Genomic DNA, 16,735 nt, shown 5'->3' with positions numbered 1-16,735 from the left:
TTCTCTTACCCTGTCAATGTGTTAAAAAAGTCACTTTTTAAAATTTTAGACTATTTTTAACTTAAATGCCTAGTTTTTTTCTTCTTGTGATTATCTGTGAAGATGCTGTAAGAATCGAGTTAAAAGAATCATGTGAAATTATATAACCATGTTCGTATATTCATAAATACGGATAATTTCTTTACTGGTATTTTAAGGGAAAAAATTAACATTTGACTAGTATTTATGATACTAATTTCAGATATTTTTCACTAGTTTTTCAGGAAGGTTAGTGTCACAAGGAACAAGGGATACTTTTCTTATATCTGATGTGATTTTAAGATCATTTCTGCACATTTAGTGTATGCAACTAAGTTGGCCAGTTTGGTAGAGAAAGAGGGAATGGGTGGTCAAGAATCCTGAAGTGAAACTGATGACAGTCAACCGTGATATTTCTGTATGTTCTGAAGCTGCTGTCTAAAATATCACCTGTCCCGTCAGAAAATGGGCTGATTTCAGTTGGTGGAAATAGAAATAATTACTGTTTTCTCATAAAGGATAAATAAGCTCTTTAGCCATCTATACATGAGCAAATCTACTCAGTTCTTTGGATACAGTTAGAACTTGCTTCATACTGGGTAAAGGCATTTTATTAGAATGATATTATACTTTCCTGCCTGTGATGGTATCTTAAAAGGAAATAGAGGGTATCCCTGGTGGCTCAATGGTGAGGAATCTGCCTGCCAGTGCAGGAGACAATGGGTTCGATGCCTGATCCGGGAAGATCCCACATGCCTTAGAGTAGCTGAGCCTGTGCGCCAGAACTATTGAGCCTGTGCTCTAGAACTTGGGAGCCAGGACTCCTGAGCCCACGTGACACAACTCCTGACACCTGCACCCCTAAAGCCTGAGCTCCACAGCAAGAGAAGCCACTGCAGTGAGAAGTCCAGGCACACCACAGCGAGAGAGTAGTCCCCACTTGCCACAACTAGAGAAAAGCCCAAGCAGCATCAGAGACCCAGCACAGCCAAAAATAAATACATACTTAAATAAAGTTTAAGCCTTTAAAAAAATAAAGAACTAGAAGATTGATCTTGAACTGAAAGGAATTTTAGAAACTTGGGAAGGTCATAAGAGCTTTGAAACTAGTAGCCAGCTTTTCAAGTTAGTTGCTTTTAGGGGAGTCAGTCTTTGGGTATATATCACCTATAAGATCTTGGAAGTGGGACTTGTGGGCCCTGCCAGTTCTCAGCCTGTATAAACATTTGTCATTTCTGCGTTCTCTTTGTGTTTTCCAGTTTAAAAATGAAGCCAGATGTTGTACTCAGGCACCTGTCCATTGCCGTGGCGGCCACTGACCAGAGCTACATGCCGCAGCAGGTGACCGTAGCTGTGGGGAGGACGGCCAGCGATCTTCAGGAAGTCCGCGACGTGCACATTCCCAGCAATGTCACTGGCTATGTGACACTGCTGGAAAATGCCAACATCAGTCAGCTCTGTGAGTCAACCAAGAGGCATCTTGCCCTTCTAACTAAGAGGACTGGAGGGGAGGAAGGAAGTCCTGTTTTTTGGCAGGAAGACCTCTGAAGTAGAAAGGCTGTTTGTTTTTCTTTGGAGATCTGATTTGCTTCTCATCATGTACGTCAAAGTGGTCATTATTTCACCTATTCAGTGTTTTGAAAAGTTATAGAAAAGCAGTAAAGTCTTTTTAAATGAAAAAAAATTTTTTTCTTATTAGAAAATTATAAATATTTACACAAACAAAAAATTATTCAAAATCCCACTACTCAGGGATTGTAACTGTGAATTCATCGGTATGTATCCTTCCAGACCTTTTCTTATATTTGTGTATGTATATAAATATACACACAGACATACATATATATTTTTTAACTTAAAAATAGGTTTGCATATATATATTTATATCTTTACGTATCTTTTTACAAAAGTGGTGATATTTCGTTCATGCTCTTTTGGAACTTTTTAACTTGTCTTATCATATATTCATGCACACCTTTACTTAGTGTTGTTAAGATTGTGCCTTAATTTTAACAAGCTTTTTCTTCTTGGACATTTCGGTTGTTTCCATTTTTATACTATTATAACCTTGCTTCACACACAGGGTTTGGAAATAATCACAATTCTGTGATTTCTTTCCAGGCTTATTTCATTCAGGGAGCCGGAATGCTTCATGTTTTGTCTCATTTCTCCTAATGCTTTCCTGGGCCAAAAGCCGTGTTCTTACTTTGCTCAGAGGAACTGAGGCCTAGGGAGGTAGAGTCTTGTGTCTCACCCCTGGGCAAAGAAGTAGTTAAGCTGTGGAGTAGCAGCTTCCTGTCTTACTCTGCGGTGGTCTTTTCTCTAAGTTGTGTCCTTTTTAACTTCTCACCTCCTCCTCTCCAACCCAAATAAGAAATTCTGACAGCTCTTAAAAGTGAGTCATGCCTGTGTCATCTCTTGGGACTTGATTATTAAAAAGAAATTCTCACAACGGCTATGAGCCAGCTGCTGTTTTATAACTAAATCTAAATTTTGGAACTTTAGGAAAAATTCTAGACATTTTCTTACCATGTGTTTAGCCAGGATTTCAAAAATACAGTTTGTGTTGATTTTCAAGAGTCATAAATTCCTTTGAAGCGTTGTGATGTTAAGATTTAAGCCACCCTTAATTTTACACGAGATGCTTTTGACTCCTCAGATTAGTCACTGCTCTTTTGACAAATTGATTGTATATGTGCTCCATTGCACACACCATTTATTTCTGGCATCAAAATATATCTTCAGCATTTTTTTTTCGAAATGTGAATTACTCTTTTGCTTTTAGTTGGAAGCCTAGCATTTGCCGAACTGAAGAAGTTAATCCAATACTGAATTTGTTGTTTGCGCTTGACAGATGTCCAGATTAACATAAAGCGTTGTCTTAGTGATGGATGTGACACTAGAATTCACGGTCTGAGGGCTGTTGGCTTTCAGAGAGTCAAGAAGTCTGGGGTCTCAGTCTCAGATGCTTCTGCAATATGGTATTGGTCTCTACTGACGTCTCTGGTGACGGCTTCCATGGAGACAAATCCTGCGTTTGTCCAGACGGTGCTGCGCAACACTCAGTAAGTCAGTGTGCTTTCCGGGCCCGTCACGGCGTGCTCGCTCTCCAGCCGGCAGGACGCGGCACTGAGCACCCTCGACCTCTGAGACTCAGTCAGCAGCCGGGCCTCGGGTGCCCTGCTGTCCCCTGTTTGTGCCTTCAGCTTCGGGCTTGGGTGGGGGTGGGGCTGGGTCACCTATGCCATCCCTGTTCCTTATCCACTGGGGGGACTGTTGCTTGCATTTACATGTTTATATGGGATAAAACACCTTCAGATGCTATACATTTTTTACCTACTTACATTGCAATATGTATGTGTAAAAATTATCCCTATTTTACAGTCAAGTGTACTGTGACCTTTCCTGGGGTACATGACCAAGCAATGATGGATCAGCTAGAGGTCTTTGGACCTTGGCTCTAGGTTGAAGGCTCTTTTCACAAAAGAGTCAAATCTTTTCAAGGGCACCAAACTAATCTATTTTTAAATGTAAAGCACCTTTGGAAATTTTCTTTTAAAAAACTGTTAGGGTGGACTTGCCTGGCTGTCCAGTGGTTAAGACTCGGCGCTTACACTCCAAATGGTGTAAGTTCGTATTTTGTGAGGAGGTACTTGGAGACTCTGTAATATCGCATTCCTCGTTAGACTTTACTTGACATGACTCATGATTCCTATTTTACTCCTGGAGTTGTTATCCATCACAGCACTGCTTCTCAGATTGGCCCAGATTTGGCCAATAGGAACCAGGACAGTCTGGTTCATGTGTCCTTTTGACATGTCCTCATCTTGGAACTCTTCCTTGCATCAAAATATTCCGGGCTTACCTTGAATGTTCCTTGCCATAGTCCTAGAATTAGCCTTTTTTCTCAAGAGTCGTGGTCACTTTTAGTGGAGAGTTGTGTTTATGAACTGAACAAACTAAACCCATTGCTGTCGGAGTGTTGCTTCTCTCAGTGGACACAGCTGGGAAATATATGTGTATGAGTAATAGACACGTGTATACATAGACACAGTGACTCCTGTATTTATTTCTTGTCTGTAACACTGAGAACTCTTGAGTTTACACCGATACTTCTAATCCAGTACTACCATGTTCATTGTGATTTTCTCTCTTTCTGTGTTTGTAGCTCCCTGCTATGACTGTGAGAAACTTGGCTCACATCAACCCTGATATGTTTACTTATTTAAAGAGTCCCACTCCGTATAACCAGCCTCCCAGCTCCCTGGCCCTTGCCTGAACTCCCTCCTCACCCTCTTAGGGCTGGCATTCCACACCAGGCTGTCTCCTTGCTCAGTACCCTGCTCCAGTACCTCACTGGGCCACCATGTGCCCCACCCAGGCACATACGAGTGCCTGCCTTGCACAGCCCTACACTATGGACTGAATTTTCAGGAAGGAGAAGAGGATGAGTTTCCTACCTTGTTTTTGTGGTTGTGGAGTTATGCCAAGTTGTCGAAGATCAGATATATTTAAAGTTTATATGCCTGATATTGTCTTCACACCAGGTTAGGTGGATTCTCTGTGGATGCCTTCTTTATCTACAAACAGTATTTAGAATGCCGTTCTCAAGTCTAAAATTTAAAAAACATATATTTCTGAGTTAAACAACTCGAATTCCAAAATTTCAACTGAAGTGACCAACTGAATACCAGAGTCGTGTGTATTCTAAAAGAAAACTCTTAAAGAAACTGTTTAACTCTTTAACTCTTCAAGAAATTCTTAAAAGGAACTCAAAAAAAAAAGAAAACCCATTAAACGGTTTAGCACTGGGACCCCTGTAGGAAAAAGGCTGATTTATATTATGTACCAGGTTCTCTGTAGAAACACTGTTTCTTAGTAAGGGTTTAATCCAAATAAGCTTCCAACAATGTATTTTTATTTGGTCTAAAATTATATTAATAAATTTATCGTTGGCCTGGGTTTGTTCTGATTGTGCACCTTATACTTCTAGGAAGGCACTGCAGCACATGCCTCCGCTGTCCCTCTCACCAGGATCTACAGATTTCTCCACTTTCCTGTCTCCCAATGTTCTGGAAGAAGTGGACAGCTTCCTCATAAGGATTACTAGGTAAGAACTCAAGGTCGATAAGTGGGGTAGGGGGAGATGGGGGACTGGTGTTGGTGGCAGATAGAGGGCATATGTGCTTGTCAAGTTGTTGTTTTGTTTTGTTTTAATTTTTCAGTGTTTCATTTTTTAGTGACTGAAGAGAAAGTGAAATAATGGTGCCCTCCATTAACTAGCAGTGTCCCCTGACCTCAGGAATTGGGGGTGGGGGCAGAGTAGTCCTCAGATTAAGCTAGGGCAGAGGTGTCACAGTCCAGAACTCAAAAGCTTCTCTGTTCCTTCACATCTCCAGCCCAGCACCTGCTTGCCTCCATGGGCAGGCCTAACAAGCCTGGTTGCCCATAGACCTGGGAAAGGACACCCTGGTAGCTGATAGAGGAGTCGGTTAGTGTGGGGACACTCAGCTCTGTCACAGAGAGCCCTGAGGACGTTACTGTGTTAGAGAACAAACCAGGCCCTGAGACATCTAGACAGTTTTAAAAGTTTCAGGGTAATGTGATTAAGAAACTAGAAAAGCGTGACATGGAGTAGATCTAAAATAGATTACTGGTGCTTGAAGGAAAAAGCCCTTAGCTATCTGAGCAAGCCAGGTCATTACTCAAGGCTTCTTGATAGCAGGCACTTACTGCAACAGCCTATTTATTTTTGGTTTATAAAGTTGGACTTCTTGAAATTGATAACATTATTTTATACTTACAGATTAAGGTTACAGAGGTGAGGGTTTTATTTCCTATTCCTCCAGACTGATTTAGTTTTTCTTTAGGATATCTTAAGGATTTTGAAAAAGTGTTTCTGGTAAATGGATGAAGCTTATGCCTGGTTGATTTTGCTTTTGGTGATCAGTTACACGAAGTTTGAACTACCTGGATTTTCTCTCGTTTTAAGAAGTGAAATGCTTTCTGCTCTTTGCTTGAAGCTGCCGTTCTACTCCAGAGGTGGAGCTGACTCTTCTGGCCTTTGCACTAGCAAGAGGAAGTGTTGCCAAAGTGCTGAGCTCTCTGTGTACTGTCACTGATCACCTGGACACACACTATGATGCCTCATCTCTCATCTCATCCATGGCATTGGTCAGGCAGAACCTGCTCCTTAAATACGGTAAGTGACCTCGGCAAGGTGCACAGAGATGCATAAAACCATCACCAGTGGGGGACCTTCTGGCATCTTCTTATCTTGTTGGGTAGTAGTTTGTGGGCTGGGTCTGTAGTTATACCTTGGTTTCTGGAGGAACATGTCTTCTTTGACTAAGGTTGATAGGAAGGAGGGAGATGTTGGTTCATTTTTGGGTGCATTAGCAGAAAAGAAACTTGAGTGTTCACTGTACTGCACTACCAGGATTCACTGACCTAATGACTGAGGCTTGGTGGCCATTTGAATGCCAGACCCGGAGCGAAGGATCCTTGTCTTGGAATGCATCCCTCTGCATCCTCGTGATAGCTGATAGCTGGTTGGAATGACATATATGGGCAGACATATATGCCAGCCTCCACTTTCCCTCCTGGGCCCAATGGCAATCCATCTTAGCACTTTTCCACTGATCCAGGTTGGAACTTCTTTCTTAATCCTTCTGAACACACGGAGTCTGTACAACTGCTCCCAGATGACTGCACTTGACATGTGCCATCCTGGCCTCTAGGGCTAAAGCTTCTGTCCACAGAGTACAGCGTTGAATCCCATCCCGTCAGAGTACTGTGATCATTCCTTGCGGTATTTGTTGTTGTTGTTCAGTTGCTCAGTTGTGTCTGACTTTGCAACCCCACACACTGTATCCTGCCAGGCTCCTCTGTCCGTGATTTCCCAGGCAAGAATACTGGAGTGGGTTCCCATTTCCTTCTCCAAAGATGATATTTGTACCTTTGCCTTAATATTTCCTAACAGTTTACTTTTAATTTTTTAAGTCAGACAATAGATATCATGTAAATCCAGTTACCCCCTCCCCAATTTTGGGAAGATCATTTTTTTTTGAAAAGTTGAGACCCATGGCTGGATGGGAGGGATCTATCTGGAAAAATATTCTCCAGAAAAGTTTTCGATTCAGTTTAGCTGTCATTTGGGCAGAGAGCCCAAACAGAGGAGGAACGCCTAGGGGGCTGTTCATTATTGATAATGTTCTAGTTCTGGTTTGGTTTATAGGTTAATAGGGTTATAGAGTTTTCATTATATTACTAAAACAAAAGAAAATGTTTTTAGATCATTATAGTAAAAGTTGATCTGTGTAATTTTGAAAACTTCCAAAATTTGCCTGGAGATAATTTTAAGAAACAAGACCCCAAACCCCAAGACATTATTTATGTATGTTTTATTTTAATTTATTTTTAGTTGGAGGATAATTGCTTTACATTGTTGTGTGGCTTTCTGCCATACAACAACGTGAATCAGTCATAAGGAAGGATACAGCCCCTCCCTCTTAAGCCTCCCCACTCCGCCACCCCACCGCACCCCTACCATCCCACCCCTACCACCCCACCCCTACCACCACACCCCTACCATCCCACCCCTCTAGGTCGTCACAGAGCACCAGGCTGAGCCCCCGCGCTATACCGCAGGCTCCCACTAGCTATCTGCTTTACACATGGTAGTGGATATATGTCAGAGCTACTCTCCCAGTTTGACCCACCCTCTCCCCCCACTGTGTCCGCAAGTCCGTTCTCTGTGTCTGAGTCTCTGTTTCTGCGCTGCAGATAGGTTCATCAGTATTATTTTTCTAGATTCCATAAATAGGCATTAATATATGATATTTGTTTTTCCATTATTTATATATTTAAATGCAGTTACAATAAAATTCATTATTGACTCCTAAACAGTGTCTTAGGAATTCCTCTCTCCTCCTGCTCAACACACAGCTATGTTAGTCTGTGTTATTAATCTATGTCTTACAATATGCTTTGTTTCTGACTGGTTGTTATTCTAGAGTGATTCTTTTTGGAATTACTTATTCTTTTGTTTCTTTCAGGAGAGCAGAACAGGGTGGTATCACCTTTTATCTGATATTACTTCCTATGTTAGCTTTTTTTTTTTTTTTTCCCATTTATTTTTATTAGTTGGAGGCTAACTACTTTACAGCATTGCAGTGGTTTTTGTCATACACTGAATTAGCCATGGATTTACATGTATTCCCCATCCCGGTCCCCCCTCCCACCTCCCTCTCCACCCCATCCCTCTGGGTCCTCCCAGTGCACCAGGCCTGAGCACTTGTCTCATGCATCCAACCTGGGCTGGTGATCTGTTTCACCCTAGATATACATGTTTCGATGCTGTTCTCTTGAAACATCCCACCCCCTGGTTCTCCCATAGAGTCCACAAGTCTGTTCTATACATCTGTGTCTCTTTTTCTTTTTTTGCATATAGGGTTATCGTTACCATCTTTCTAAATTCCATATATATGTGTTAGTATACTGTAATGGTCTTTATCTTTCTGGCTTACTTCGCTCTGTATAATGGGCTCCAGTTTCACCCATCTCATTAGAACTGATTCAAATGAATTCTTTTTAACAGCTGAGTAATATTCCATGGTGTATATGTACCACAGCTTCCTCATCCATTCATCTGCTGATGGGCATCTAGGTTGCTTCCATGTCCTGGCAATTATAAACAGTGCTGCGATGAACATCGGGGTGCACGTGTCTCTTTCAGATCTGGTTTCCTTGGTGTATATGCCTAGAAGTGGTATTGCTGGGTCATATGGCAGTTCTATTTCCAGTTTTTTAAGAAATCTCCACACTGTTTTCTATAGCGGCTGTACTAGTTTGCATTCCCACCAACAGTGTAAGAGGGTTCCCTTTTCTCCACACCCTCTCCAGCATTTATTGCTTGTAGATTTTTGGATAGCAGCCATCCTGACTGGCGTGTAATGGTACCTCATTGTGGTTTTGATTTGCATTTCTCTGATAATGAGTGATGTTGAGCATCTTTTCAAAAATATGGAACGCTTCACGAATTTGCGTGTCATCCTTGCGCAGGGGCCATGCTAATCTTCTCTGTATCGTTCCAATTTTAGTATATGTGCTGCCGAAGCGAGCACTAGCTTTTAAATGGGTCAGTTTTTAGTTAGCAATCTGGATGGCCACAGGCTCTCTGTTTCCACTGATGAGCATTCTAGTTTTCATTTTTTCATAGTGCTAGCTTCAGGCTCTCTCGCTTTCTCTCTTTTCTTTGATCAGGGAAACCTCTCCAATTGACTCTTCAGGCCTGTGATGTCAAGGGAAAAGAAGAGAAGTCAGGACCTGAAAACCTGCTTGCTGAGCCATGGACAAGGGACGGTGAGTGGTGAACCTGTGGGGTTTTAGTGAGTGGAAACGGCCACTGGAGGCCCTGTGGAACCACACTGTGTTCTTTGAAACTTTCAGGACGTGCAGTCTTCACTGCCGGTGTGCTTCAGTTGGCGTCAGTGGTTCCTGAACCGTTTGTGTGATTTCTTTACTGCAGTGTTGCCATCTGCTAGGTATCAGTCACCTGTAACAACTTAAAAGTACTTGAATGTTCACGTTATACATTAGGGAGGGGACCACTAGGATGTTATACAGGCAGGTCAGGGGAGAACTCGTTAATACACGGAGACCAACAAGAATGTTAACATGATTCTACAGATAGCTGCAAAATTAGTCAGTCTTCATAAAGAATAATCAGGTGTGTTCCTATAGACACACTTTTTATTTCTGTGGACAAGAATCATTTGTATTACTGTCATATTGTACAATTTAGAGAATTATCAAGTAGCTCAGAGACAATGAGAGGTGGAGAGAACTCAAAAGAGTGGGCTAAATAAACACTTTGGGGAGGCTTCCCAGGTGGCTCAGTGGTAAAGGATCTGCCTCCCAATTCAGATTGAATGTGGGTTCAATCTCTGGGTCAGGAAGATCCCCTGGAGGAGGAAATGGCAATCCATTCCAGTATTCTTGCCAGGAGAATCCCATGGACAGAGGATCCTGGTGGGCTACAATTCATGGGATCATAAAGAGTCAGACATGACTAAGGACACATACAAACACACACATTCTTTTCTTGTCCATTTTGAAGACTTTCACAATCTTTCCTGACAGTATTTGAGAAACTAATTCCTCTCTCAGCCTTTAAGTCTGCTTGCCTCTAACAGCCCAGCCAAACATCAGTTGTGGTTTTAGGAATGGTTCAGAAAGATGATTAACTGTTTAGTCTTTTGTCTCTTTGAATTAAAGCCACAATCTTTATTAACTTTTTATTTATTTATTGTTGCCTCAGAGCAGGGCTGCCTGTATAGTTGAAAAGATAGTGCTCTGACAAAGTTATACCTTGCCCATTATGTTACCTGGTGGTTGATCAGTGGGGTTGCATCTGCCCAGAGAGGAATTCTTTTTCTGATTTTTATGAGAGACCAGATGGGCTAGATGCCTCTGCCTTAAAGGATATGCCTTGGTTTTGTTGGTCTTAGTTCTTAGGGTTATTACAGATGTATCAGTCATCCTAATGTTAATTTTTCTTTTTTGTAGGTTTTCTTACAGAGACTGGAAAAACCAGAGCAAGTACTATTTTTTCTACAGGAACTGAATCTGCCTTCCAAGTTACTCAGATCAGAATTATGGTAATTCTTCTGCTGCCTTCTTTCAGAAATGTTACTGCTAGTTTTAAAAATAGGGTTGCATTGCAGAAGTCCATGTCACTGACTTTTCATTGATTTTAGTGATTTTTCTGTGTCAGGCCTGTAGCAGACACAGGGGCACAAAGATGAATAGAGTTTAAGTCTGTGAATGGTGTGAGTGTAAGGATCAAAAATGGTGAGGAATTCTTTCTTGGGAAGCATCTTTTTTACTTTTCCAGGATTTAATGTGTTTGAAATCTCTCTTTGTTGGTTTCATTTTTTGCATTAAGTGCTTTGAATTTGACCACATTATTTGGGAACAGAATGGCCACAAAACTCTGGCCCCTTCAATGTTCTTTATTTAGATCTCTGTTTCCAGGTTCGACGTGGTGGCATTGGTGCCCAGTGTGGCTTGGTGTTTGCTTACAATTCATCTTCTGATAAATTTCATGCGGAAGAACACTTCAAAAGATTTGAAAAATATGACAAATGGAAGCTTCCAGAGTTCAGGCAATTTGTAAAAAGCAGGTAAGGAACAGAATAAAAATCTTTCTAGTTAATAAGATAATATACATTCTCTTACTGGTGACATATATTTTCTTTATAGAAGAAAAGTTGCTACTAACCCATCTTTAGTAGCCAGGAACATTCATTGCTTTCTGGCAGCATGTGTGAAGACATGTATTTTAGTTTGTTCATAGACTTTTACTTGGTCCCTTTCGTGACCAGGTATATAGATCTTCAAAATGGCTAGGTAATGATATCCATGTGAATTGTGGGCAGCCTGAGGTCTTTAGTCTTCTCTAGCCCCTGGGAAATGTACCCCGGCCCCAACTTCCTTCCTCCTGTTTTTGTGCTTTTATTGAAAATAATTGTTAAGTACCTGTGATGTGCTCGGCCTGCTGCTAGGCACCAAAGATACCCTAATGAGCAAGTTGGCACAGTCTCTACTCTACAGAGCCTGCTGTGGAGCTAAGGAGACAGATGGTAAAGCCTAGAGAGTCACTGTGCTGTCCAACCGAGATAGGTGGGAGGGATCAGGTGTTCTAGGAGCACAGGGCAGAGCACCTGACCTGATCAGGGAAGGCTTCCTGGAGGAAGTGTTGAATATGGAGGAGTTAAAGTTAATTAACGCCTTGAAGTGGTGGGAGAAGAATGTCCTGAGCAAAGAACAGAGTAGAGTTGAGAACTCAAAGGTGGAGTCTGACCTACTCAAGGGACTGGCAAGCCACACATTGCTGAGGTGTGTGGTGAGGCAGAGAGTGGGGTGAGGTGAAGCTGGAGAGAGAAAAGGATCAGGTCATCCTTTTATCTCTGTTTCAGAGTTGAGACTTTTATCCTGAAAGCAGTGGGGGCAGGAAAAGGGAGTTGGGGATTGTGCTATCCAGAAGCTTCTAGAAGAACAAGGAGATTGCATGTGTGGCTTGGAAGTACTACTCTGGAGCCTGCTGTGTGAGGCAGGGGCTGGAGGAGAGTGAACAGGGAGGCAGGATGCAATGGGTGAGGCTGTTGCTGTCACCTTGGAGGCGAGAGTATGGGTGATGTCACCTAGAGCTGTGACAGGAGCAGTGGAGAGATATGGACCGACTGCAGACATGCTAGAAGGTAGAACCAGCAGGACATTTTGTGTGTATGTTAGGCTCTCAGTTGTGTCTGACTCTCTGGGACCCCATGGACTGTAGCCTGCTAGGGAAACAGCAGGACCTGATGAGTGACTAAATGTAGAGCAGGAGAGGGGAGAAAGCGTAGGGATCAGTGAGTCCTGGGTTTTGACTTGGCAGGAGGGACACTGGTAGTGCCTTTTTCTGAGATAGAACATACTTCTGGAAGGACAGGTTTGTGGGAAGATGATGAGCTCAGTTTTGGCCCTGTTGGCTTTGAGGCTGTAGGAGACCTCTGAGATGTCCCACAGCTAGTTGGATAAGCAGGTCAGGAGTCTGGAAGAGACTTTGTCTTGAGGGCACAGAGAGAAGAAACATTTCAGCGATGGTTTAAAATGAATTCGAAGAGATCATTCTTGAGCATGTGCGCTGGGAAGAGCGCAGAGAGGTCAGTATGCTGAGAGGCACCAGTATTTCAGGGGCAGCAGAGAAACGGGGGCTGATAAAGGTGGCCAGAGAAGCAGCAGGAAAGCCAAGGGAAAGTCGTGGTCAGAGAGGCAGGGAGTGGGAAGCCCTCTTAGATGTTACCTAGGAATTAGTAAGATCAGTCTAGATGCAGTAAGCTAAATCTGCTGGACTTAGCTGCAGAGGGCATCAGTGACCTCCTGGTCAGTGTTGCCTCCCTTATCACTAGTAGCAAGTGAAACTCACAGAGCTGAGCCTGAGATTTGCTCTTTTTGCTCCTGTATTTCATAGGTAATGGGGTGCTGGAGATTTTCCTATCACCCAGTACTGTACTTGCCTGGAGGAGGTAGGCTAAAGTCCATGGGGTTGTAAAGAGTCAGACACGACTGAGTGACTAACACACAGTACTCTACTGGGCTTTCATGGACTTACAAACCACTGAGAATTGTGTCAAATGTGGATTCTGATTCAGTGGTTCTGCATGGGGCCTGAGACCTTCATTTCTAACAAGCTCCCAGGCAACTCTGGTGCTCCCTGTCCGTGGATCACACGTGAAATAGCAAGGTTCTAGACAAACTTCCTCTCTCCTCTGGGCTTCCTGTGGTGGCATCTCTGACAAATGCTTATTCAGCCCCCCTGGAATATCCTTAGTGATGGAGCACTCTCTGCATCTCAGTGATGAGGACTCATTCGATTGAAATCTTATAGCTGTAATCTCAACTCAGTGGTCTTAATTCCAGCCCTCCAAATGAAACATCTCTCTCCCATCATGCATACATGCTTTTTAAAAAATGCTTTCTTTTAAAATAATGATCAGAGATTACACTGTTTTTAAGTAGCTGTGTCCCACTCCTGGTACATATTAATATAGGTCTTCTTCGCTAAACCTGCTGTTAAACAGGATCTTCCACATCTTATATAGGATTTTTTTTTTAACCTAAATACAAGTTTATTCACTAGTCCCTTGCTGATTTTAGCTCCTGGTTCCAGCCTGAGCTACTCTGAAATCCTCATTTACTTGGCCTACATACTATCGGTCCCTCTCCAGTTTGGAGATCAAAATGTTAACAAGACATGTGTCTGTCTTCTTGCCCTTTTTATTTCCCTGCCCTCTTGTCAGATGTCAGTTAGTCAGTATGCTTTGGGGTTGCTATACATACTTAAGGACTGTACATATTCAGCTCTGTGTTTTCCACCCTGCTTATGACTTGATATAGTAAGCAAGGTTGCTTCTCCCCCTCTCTGACACCCTGCCAGCTCTTTATATCTCAGAGATTACCTTGATGACTCCCAAAGTGGATTAAAAAGTCCTCAAACACTCAATACTGATAAGAGTCATTGACACGATTTTGGGCTTAGCTGGAATACCGCCGATTTTAGGCTTAACTATGTCATGAATGTTTCATGCTTAGAATGACTTATGGTCAGAAGAGAATGTTTTTTCTCTGTTATAGAACTTCTTCTGGGTCCTTTGTTTTTTTCCTTGCTGTTGTTGTAAATGCCTGTGTTTGCTTATCTTAATCCATATAGAATTACGCATGTGTTGGCTAGCTTGTTAGCTGTAGCACAGACTAAATAAAGTTTTAGGAATGTTACTTGAAAAGACTGCCATTTTCTCCTTCTCATTTATTTAATTCCTAAAAAGGAAGTACCATTCATGTATCCAGTTTTTTAAAAGAAATGGCACACAGTTGTGCTTCTTCAGCTTTTGGGTTGAAATGCTTTCCTGTAAGGACTTCTTAAGGAATAAGAAAAAATCCTGAGGCCTGTGAAGGCTGAAGTTTTCCTTTTTTGGAGCGCCAGGATCTGAAAGCTCCCCAGCTTTTACCCTTCAGCTGTTGCAAGTATAAACCTCAGGCCAGTCGTGGATATTTTAGCCAGTCCTGGGGAAAGAAAACTGAACCTGCCTCTCCTTTGACTCTTTCCAGAAACACATACCAGCTGTTGCATTGGATTTTATTCCTGAGTAGCTCATCTTAGATACCTTAACTTCAGGTCTCATTCTTCAGATAATCCAGTTATCCAGAGAAGCAAACTTTCTCCTGAATTCTCAGGTCATATTTGGGCCTAATCGTTCAGATGAGGAGGCTGAGAAGTGGGGAGGAAGTTACCACCACTTCCCTTGTATACTCAGGCACCAAGTGGCGCACCCCAACCTCAGTTGTTAACAGACAGGCCATCTAAACAAGTTAAATGCCATGTAAAGTGAAAGTGAAGTGAAAGTCGCTCAGTCGTGTCCGACTCTTTGTGACCCCATGGACTGTATAATCCATGGAATTCTCCAGGCCAGAATACTGGAGTGGGTAGCCTTTCCCTTCTCCAGGGGATCTTCCCAACCCAGGGATCAAACCCAGGTCTCCTGCACTACAGGCAGATTCTTTACCAGCTGAGCCACAAGGGAAGCCCAAATGCCATGTAAGTGGTGCCTTATTTGTTAGACTCTTGAGAAGTTGAAAAATAGGAGAATGTTTTAGGAGTACCTTGTGTTTACAGAATCGGTTGCTCATCTGATATCCTTGGCGAAGATGATCCCATTGGCTGGTTTGAGCTGGAAGAAGAGTGGGATGAAGCAGATGTCAAGTTGCAGCAGTGCAGAGTTGCCAAAGTAAGCATCAGTGAGTTGTGGCCTTCACGTGTCTCCTCACTCCTCCCCTCCTTTTGTCTGTTTTTTTTTTTTTCCTTTAGATATTTATTCATTTGGCTGGGCCAGGTCTTAGTTGCAGCGTGCAGGATCTTTGAGTTGTGGCATGTAGGATCTAGTTCCCTGACTAAGGATCGAACCTGCACCCCCTGCATTGGGAGCACAGAGTCTTAGCCACTGGACTACCAGGAAGTCCCATCCCCTCCTTTTGTTTTATAAGTATTTATTGAATGGTCATTGTGTGCCAGACCTTTGCCAGCACTGGTACCCTGGAGGTGAATCAGACATGATTGTGACCCTCAAGGAATTCAGAGTCTAGTGCGAGTCGTGGATATATGAAACACTGTGATTGGGCTGATAAAGAGACATACAGGGTGTTGTAGCCCAGAGGAAAATATTTACCCAGTCTGGAATTCACCAGGGAAGGCTTCCCAGGAAAGTTGGTGTGATGCCAAGTGTTGAAAGTTGATTAAGCTGCCTTCTTTAGCCAGGCTTAGAGGTGTGGAGAAGGGCATCTCAGGCTTAGGGAACAGTTAAGTCCACAGGCATAAGTGCAAGAGAGATTTCTTACTGTAGCTGTGAAAGAAACAGTGATTATCTGACGACTTAATTTTTTGTAACCGCCATTGTAAATCTTAGTAAGAAGCTCAAATAAAAGAAATAAGAATTATCTTTAGGATATATACATAGTAGCTGCTCAGTAAATATTTATGCAACTGAGTAATGGATTCTGAAAGATCCTCAACAAAGGAGCTTTCACTGCAGAGAGTGTGCATAGACGTTGGGCTTTGAAAATGACTTTAGCTCTGCGAAGACAAGGCTGTGTCCTGGGCTCCCAGCACATAGGTTACATGTAACTGGAGGGTTTTGAGATGGTCTTCTTAGGGCAGTCATTGACTGTTTTCACTATACAGCTGTTTTCTGTTTCAAAACAACTGTGCTGGGACTTCCCTGGCGGTCCAGCGGTTAAGATTTCACCTGCCAATGCAGGGTTTGCAGGTTCAATCCCTGGTTGGGGAGCTAAGATGCTGCATGCCTCTTGGCTAAGAAAAAAACAAAAACAGAAGCAGTATTATAACAGTTCAATAAAGACTTTAAAAATGGCCCTCATTTAAAAAAGAGAAAGCTTCAAACAAGAAACCCAAGTGACTGCGCCACAGAGCAGACATCTTTCCCTTATTTATCCTGTCTTACTCTGTTTTTGCCTTGAAGAGGGGGTAATGCCATTCTCTTATTGTGATCTTTCCCAGAACCTGATTCCAGCATTTGTACTGTCTCTTTCCTGTTTGCTGTTGATTTTACACTTATACTTTGTGTCCCCCGTGCTAGGCGTTGTGGGGCCTCATTAATCA

General features: G+C 42.6%; 1 protein-coding gene and 1 non-coding gene across 3 annotated transcripts in view; one reads left to right on the top strand and one right to left on the bottom strand.

Annotated features, from left to right (window-relative positions):
- Positions 1–16,735, top strand: part of ZZEF1 (zinc finger ZZ-type and EF-hand domain containing 1) — a 92,466-nt gene that overhangs the window by 13,643 nt on the left and 62,088 nt on the right. For both annotated transcript variants that reach the window (XM_020882059.2, XM_070478894.1), the window contains exons 5-12: positions 1,278–1,477; positions 2,873–3,083; positions 5,012–5,128; positions 6,042–6,220; positions 9,283–9,381; positions 10,588–10,679; positions 11,056–11,204; positions 15,236–15,347. In XM_020882059.2, the coding sequence (XP_020737718.2) occupies positions 1,278–1,477; positions 2,873–3,083; positions 5,012–5,128; positions 6,042–6,220; positions 9,283–9,381; positions 10,588–10,679; positions 11,056–11,204; positions 15,236–15,347 (1,159 nt within the window). The remainder of the gene's footprint in view (positions 1–1,277; positions 1,478–2,872; positions 3,084–5,011; positions 5,129–6,041; positions 6,221–9,282; positions 9,382–10,587; positions 10,680–11,055; positions 11,205–15,235; positions 15,348–16,735) is intronic.
- On the bottom strand, positions 9,037–9,143 carry LOC139039356 (U6 spliceosomal RNA). Its single transcript, XR_011492662.1, has one exon. It is a non-coding gene; the product is annotated as a U6 spliceosomal RNA (small nuclear RNA).

Source organism: Odocoileus virginianus, chromosome 17 (assembly GCF_023699985.2).
Source record: "Odocoileus virginianus isolate 20LAN1187 ecotype Illinois chromosome 17, Ovbor_1.2, whole genome shotgun sequence".
Lineage (NCBI taxonomy): Eukaryota > Metazoa > Chordata > Mammalia > Artiodactyla > Cervidae > Odocoileus > Odocoileus virginianus.
Note: the sequence above shows the minus strand (reverse complement) of the source record. Positions and strands in the feature narration are given on the sequence as shown.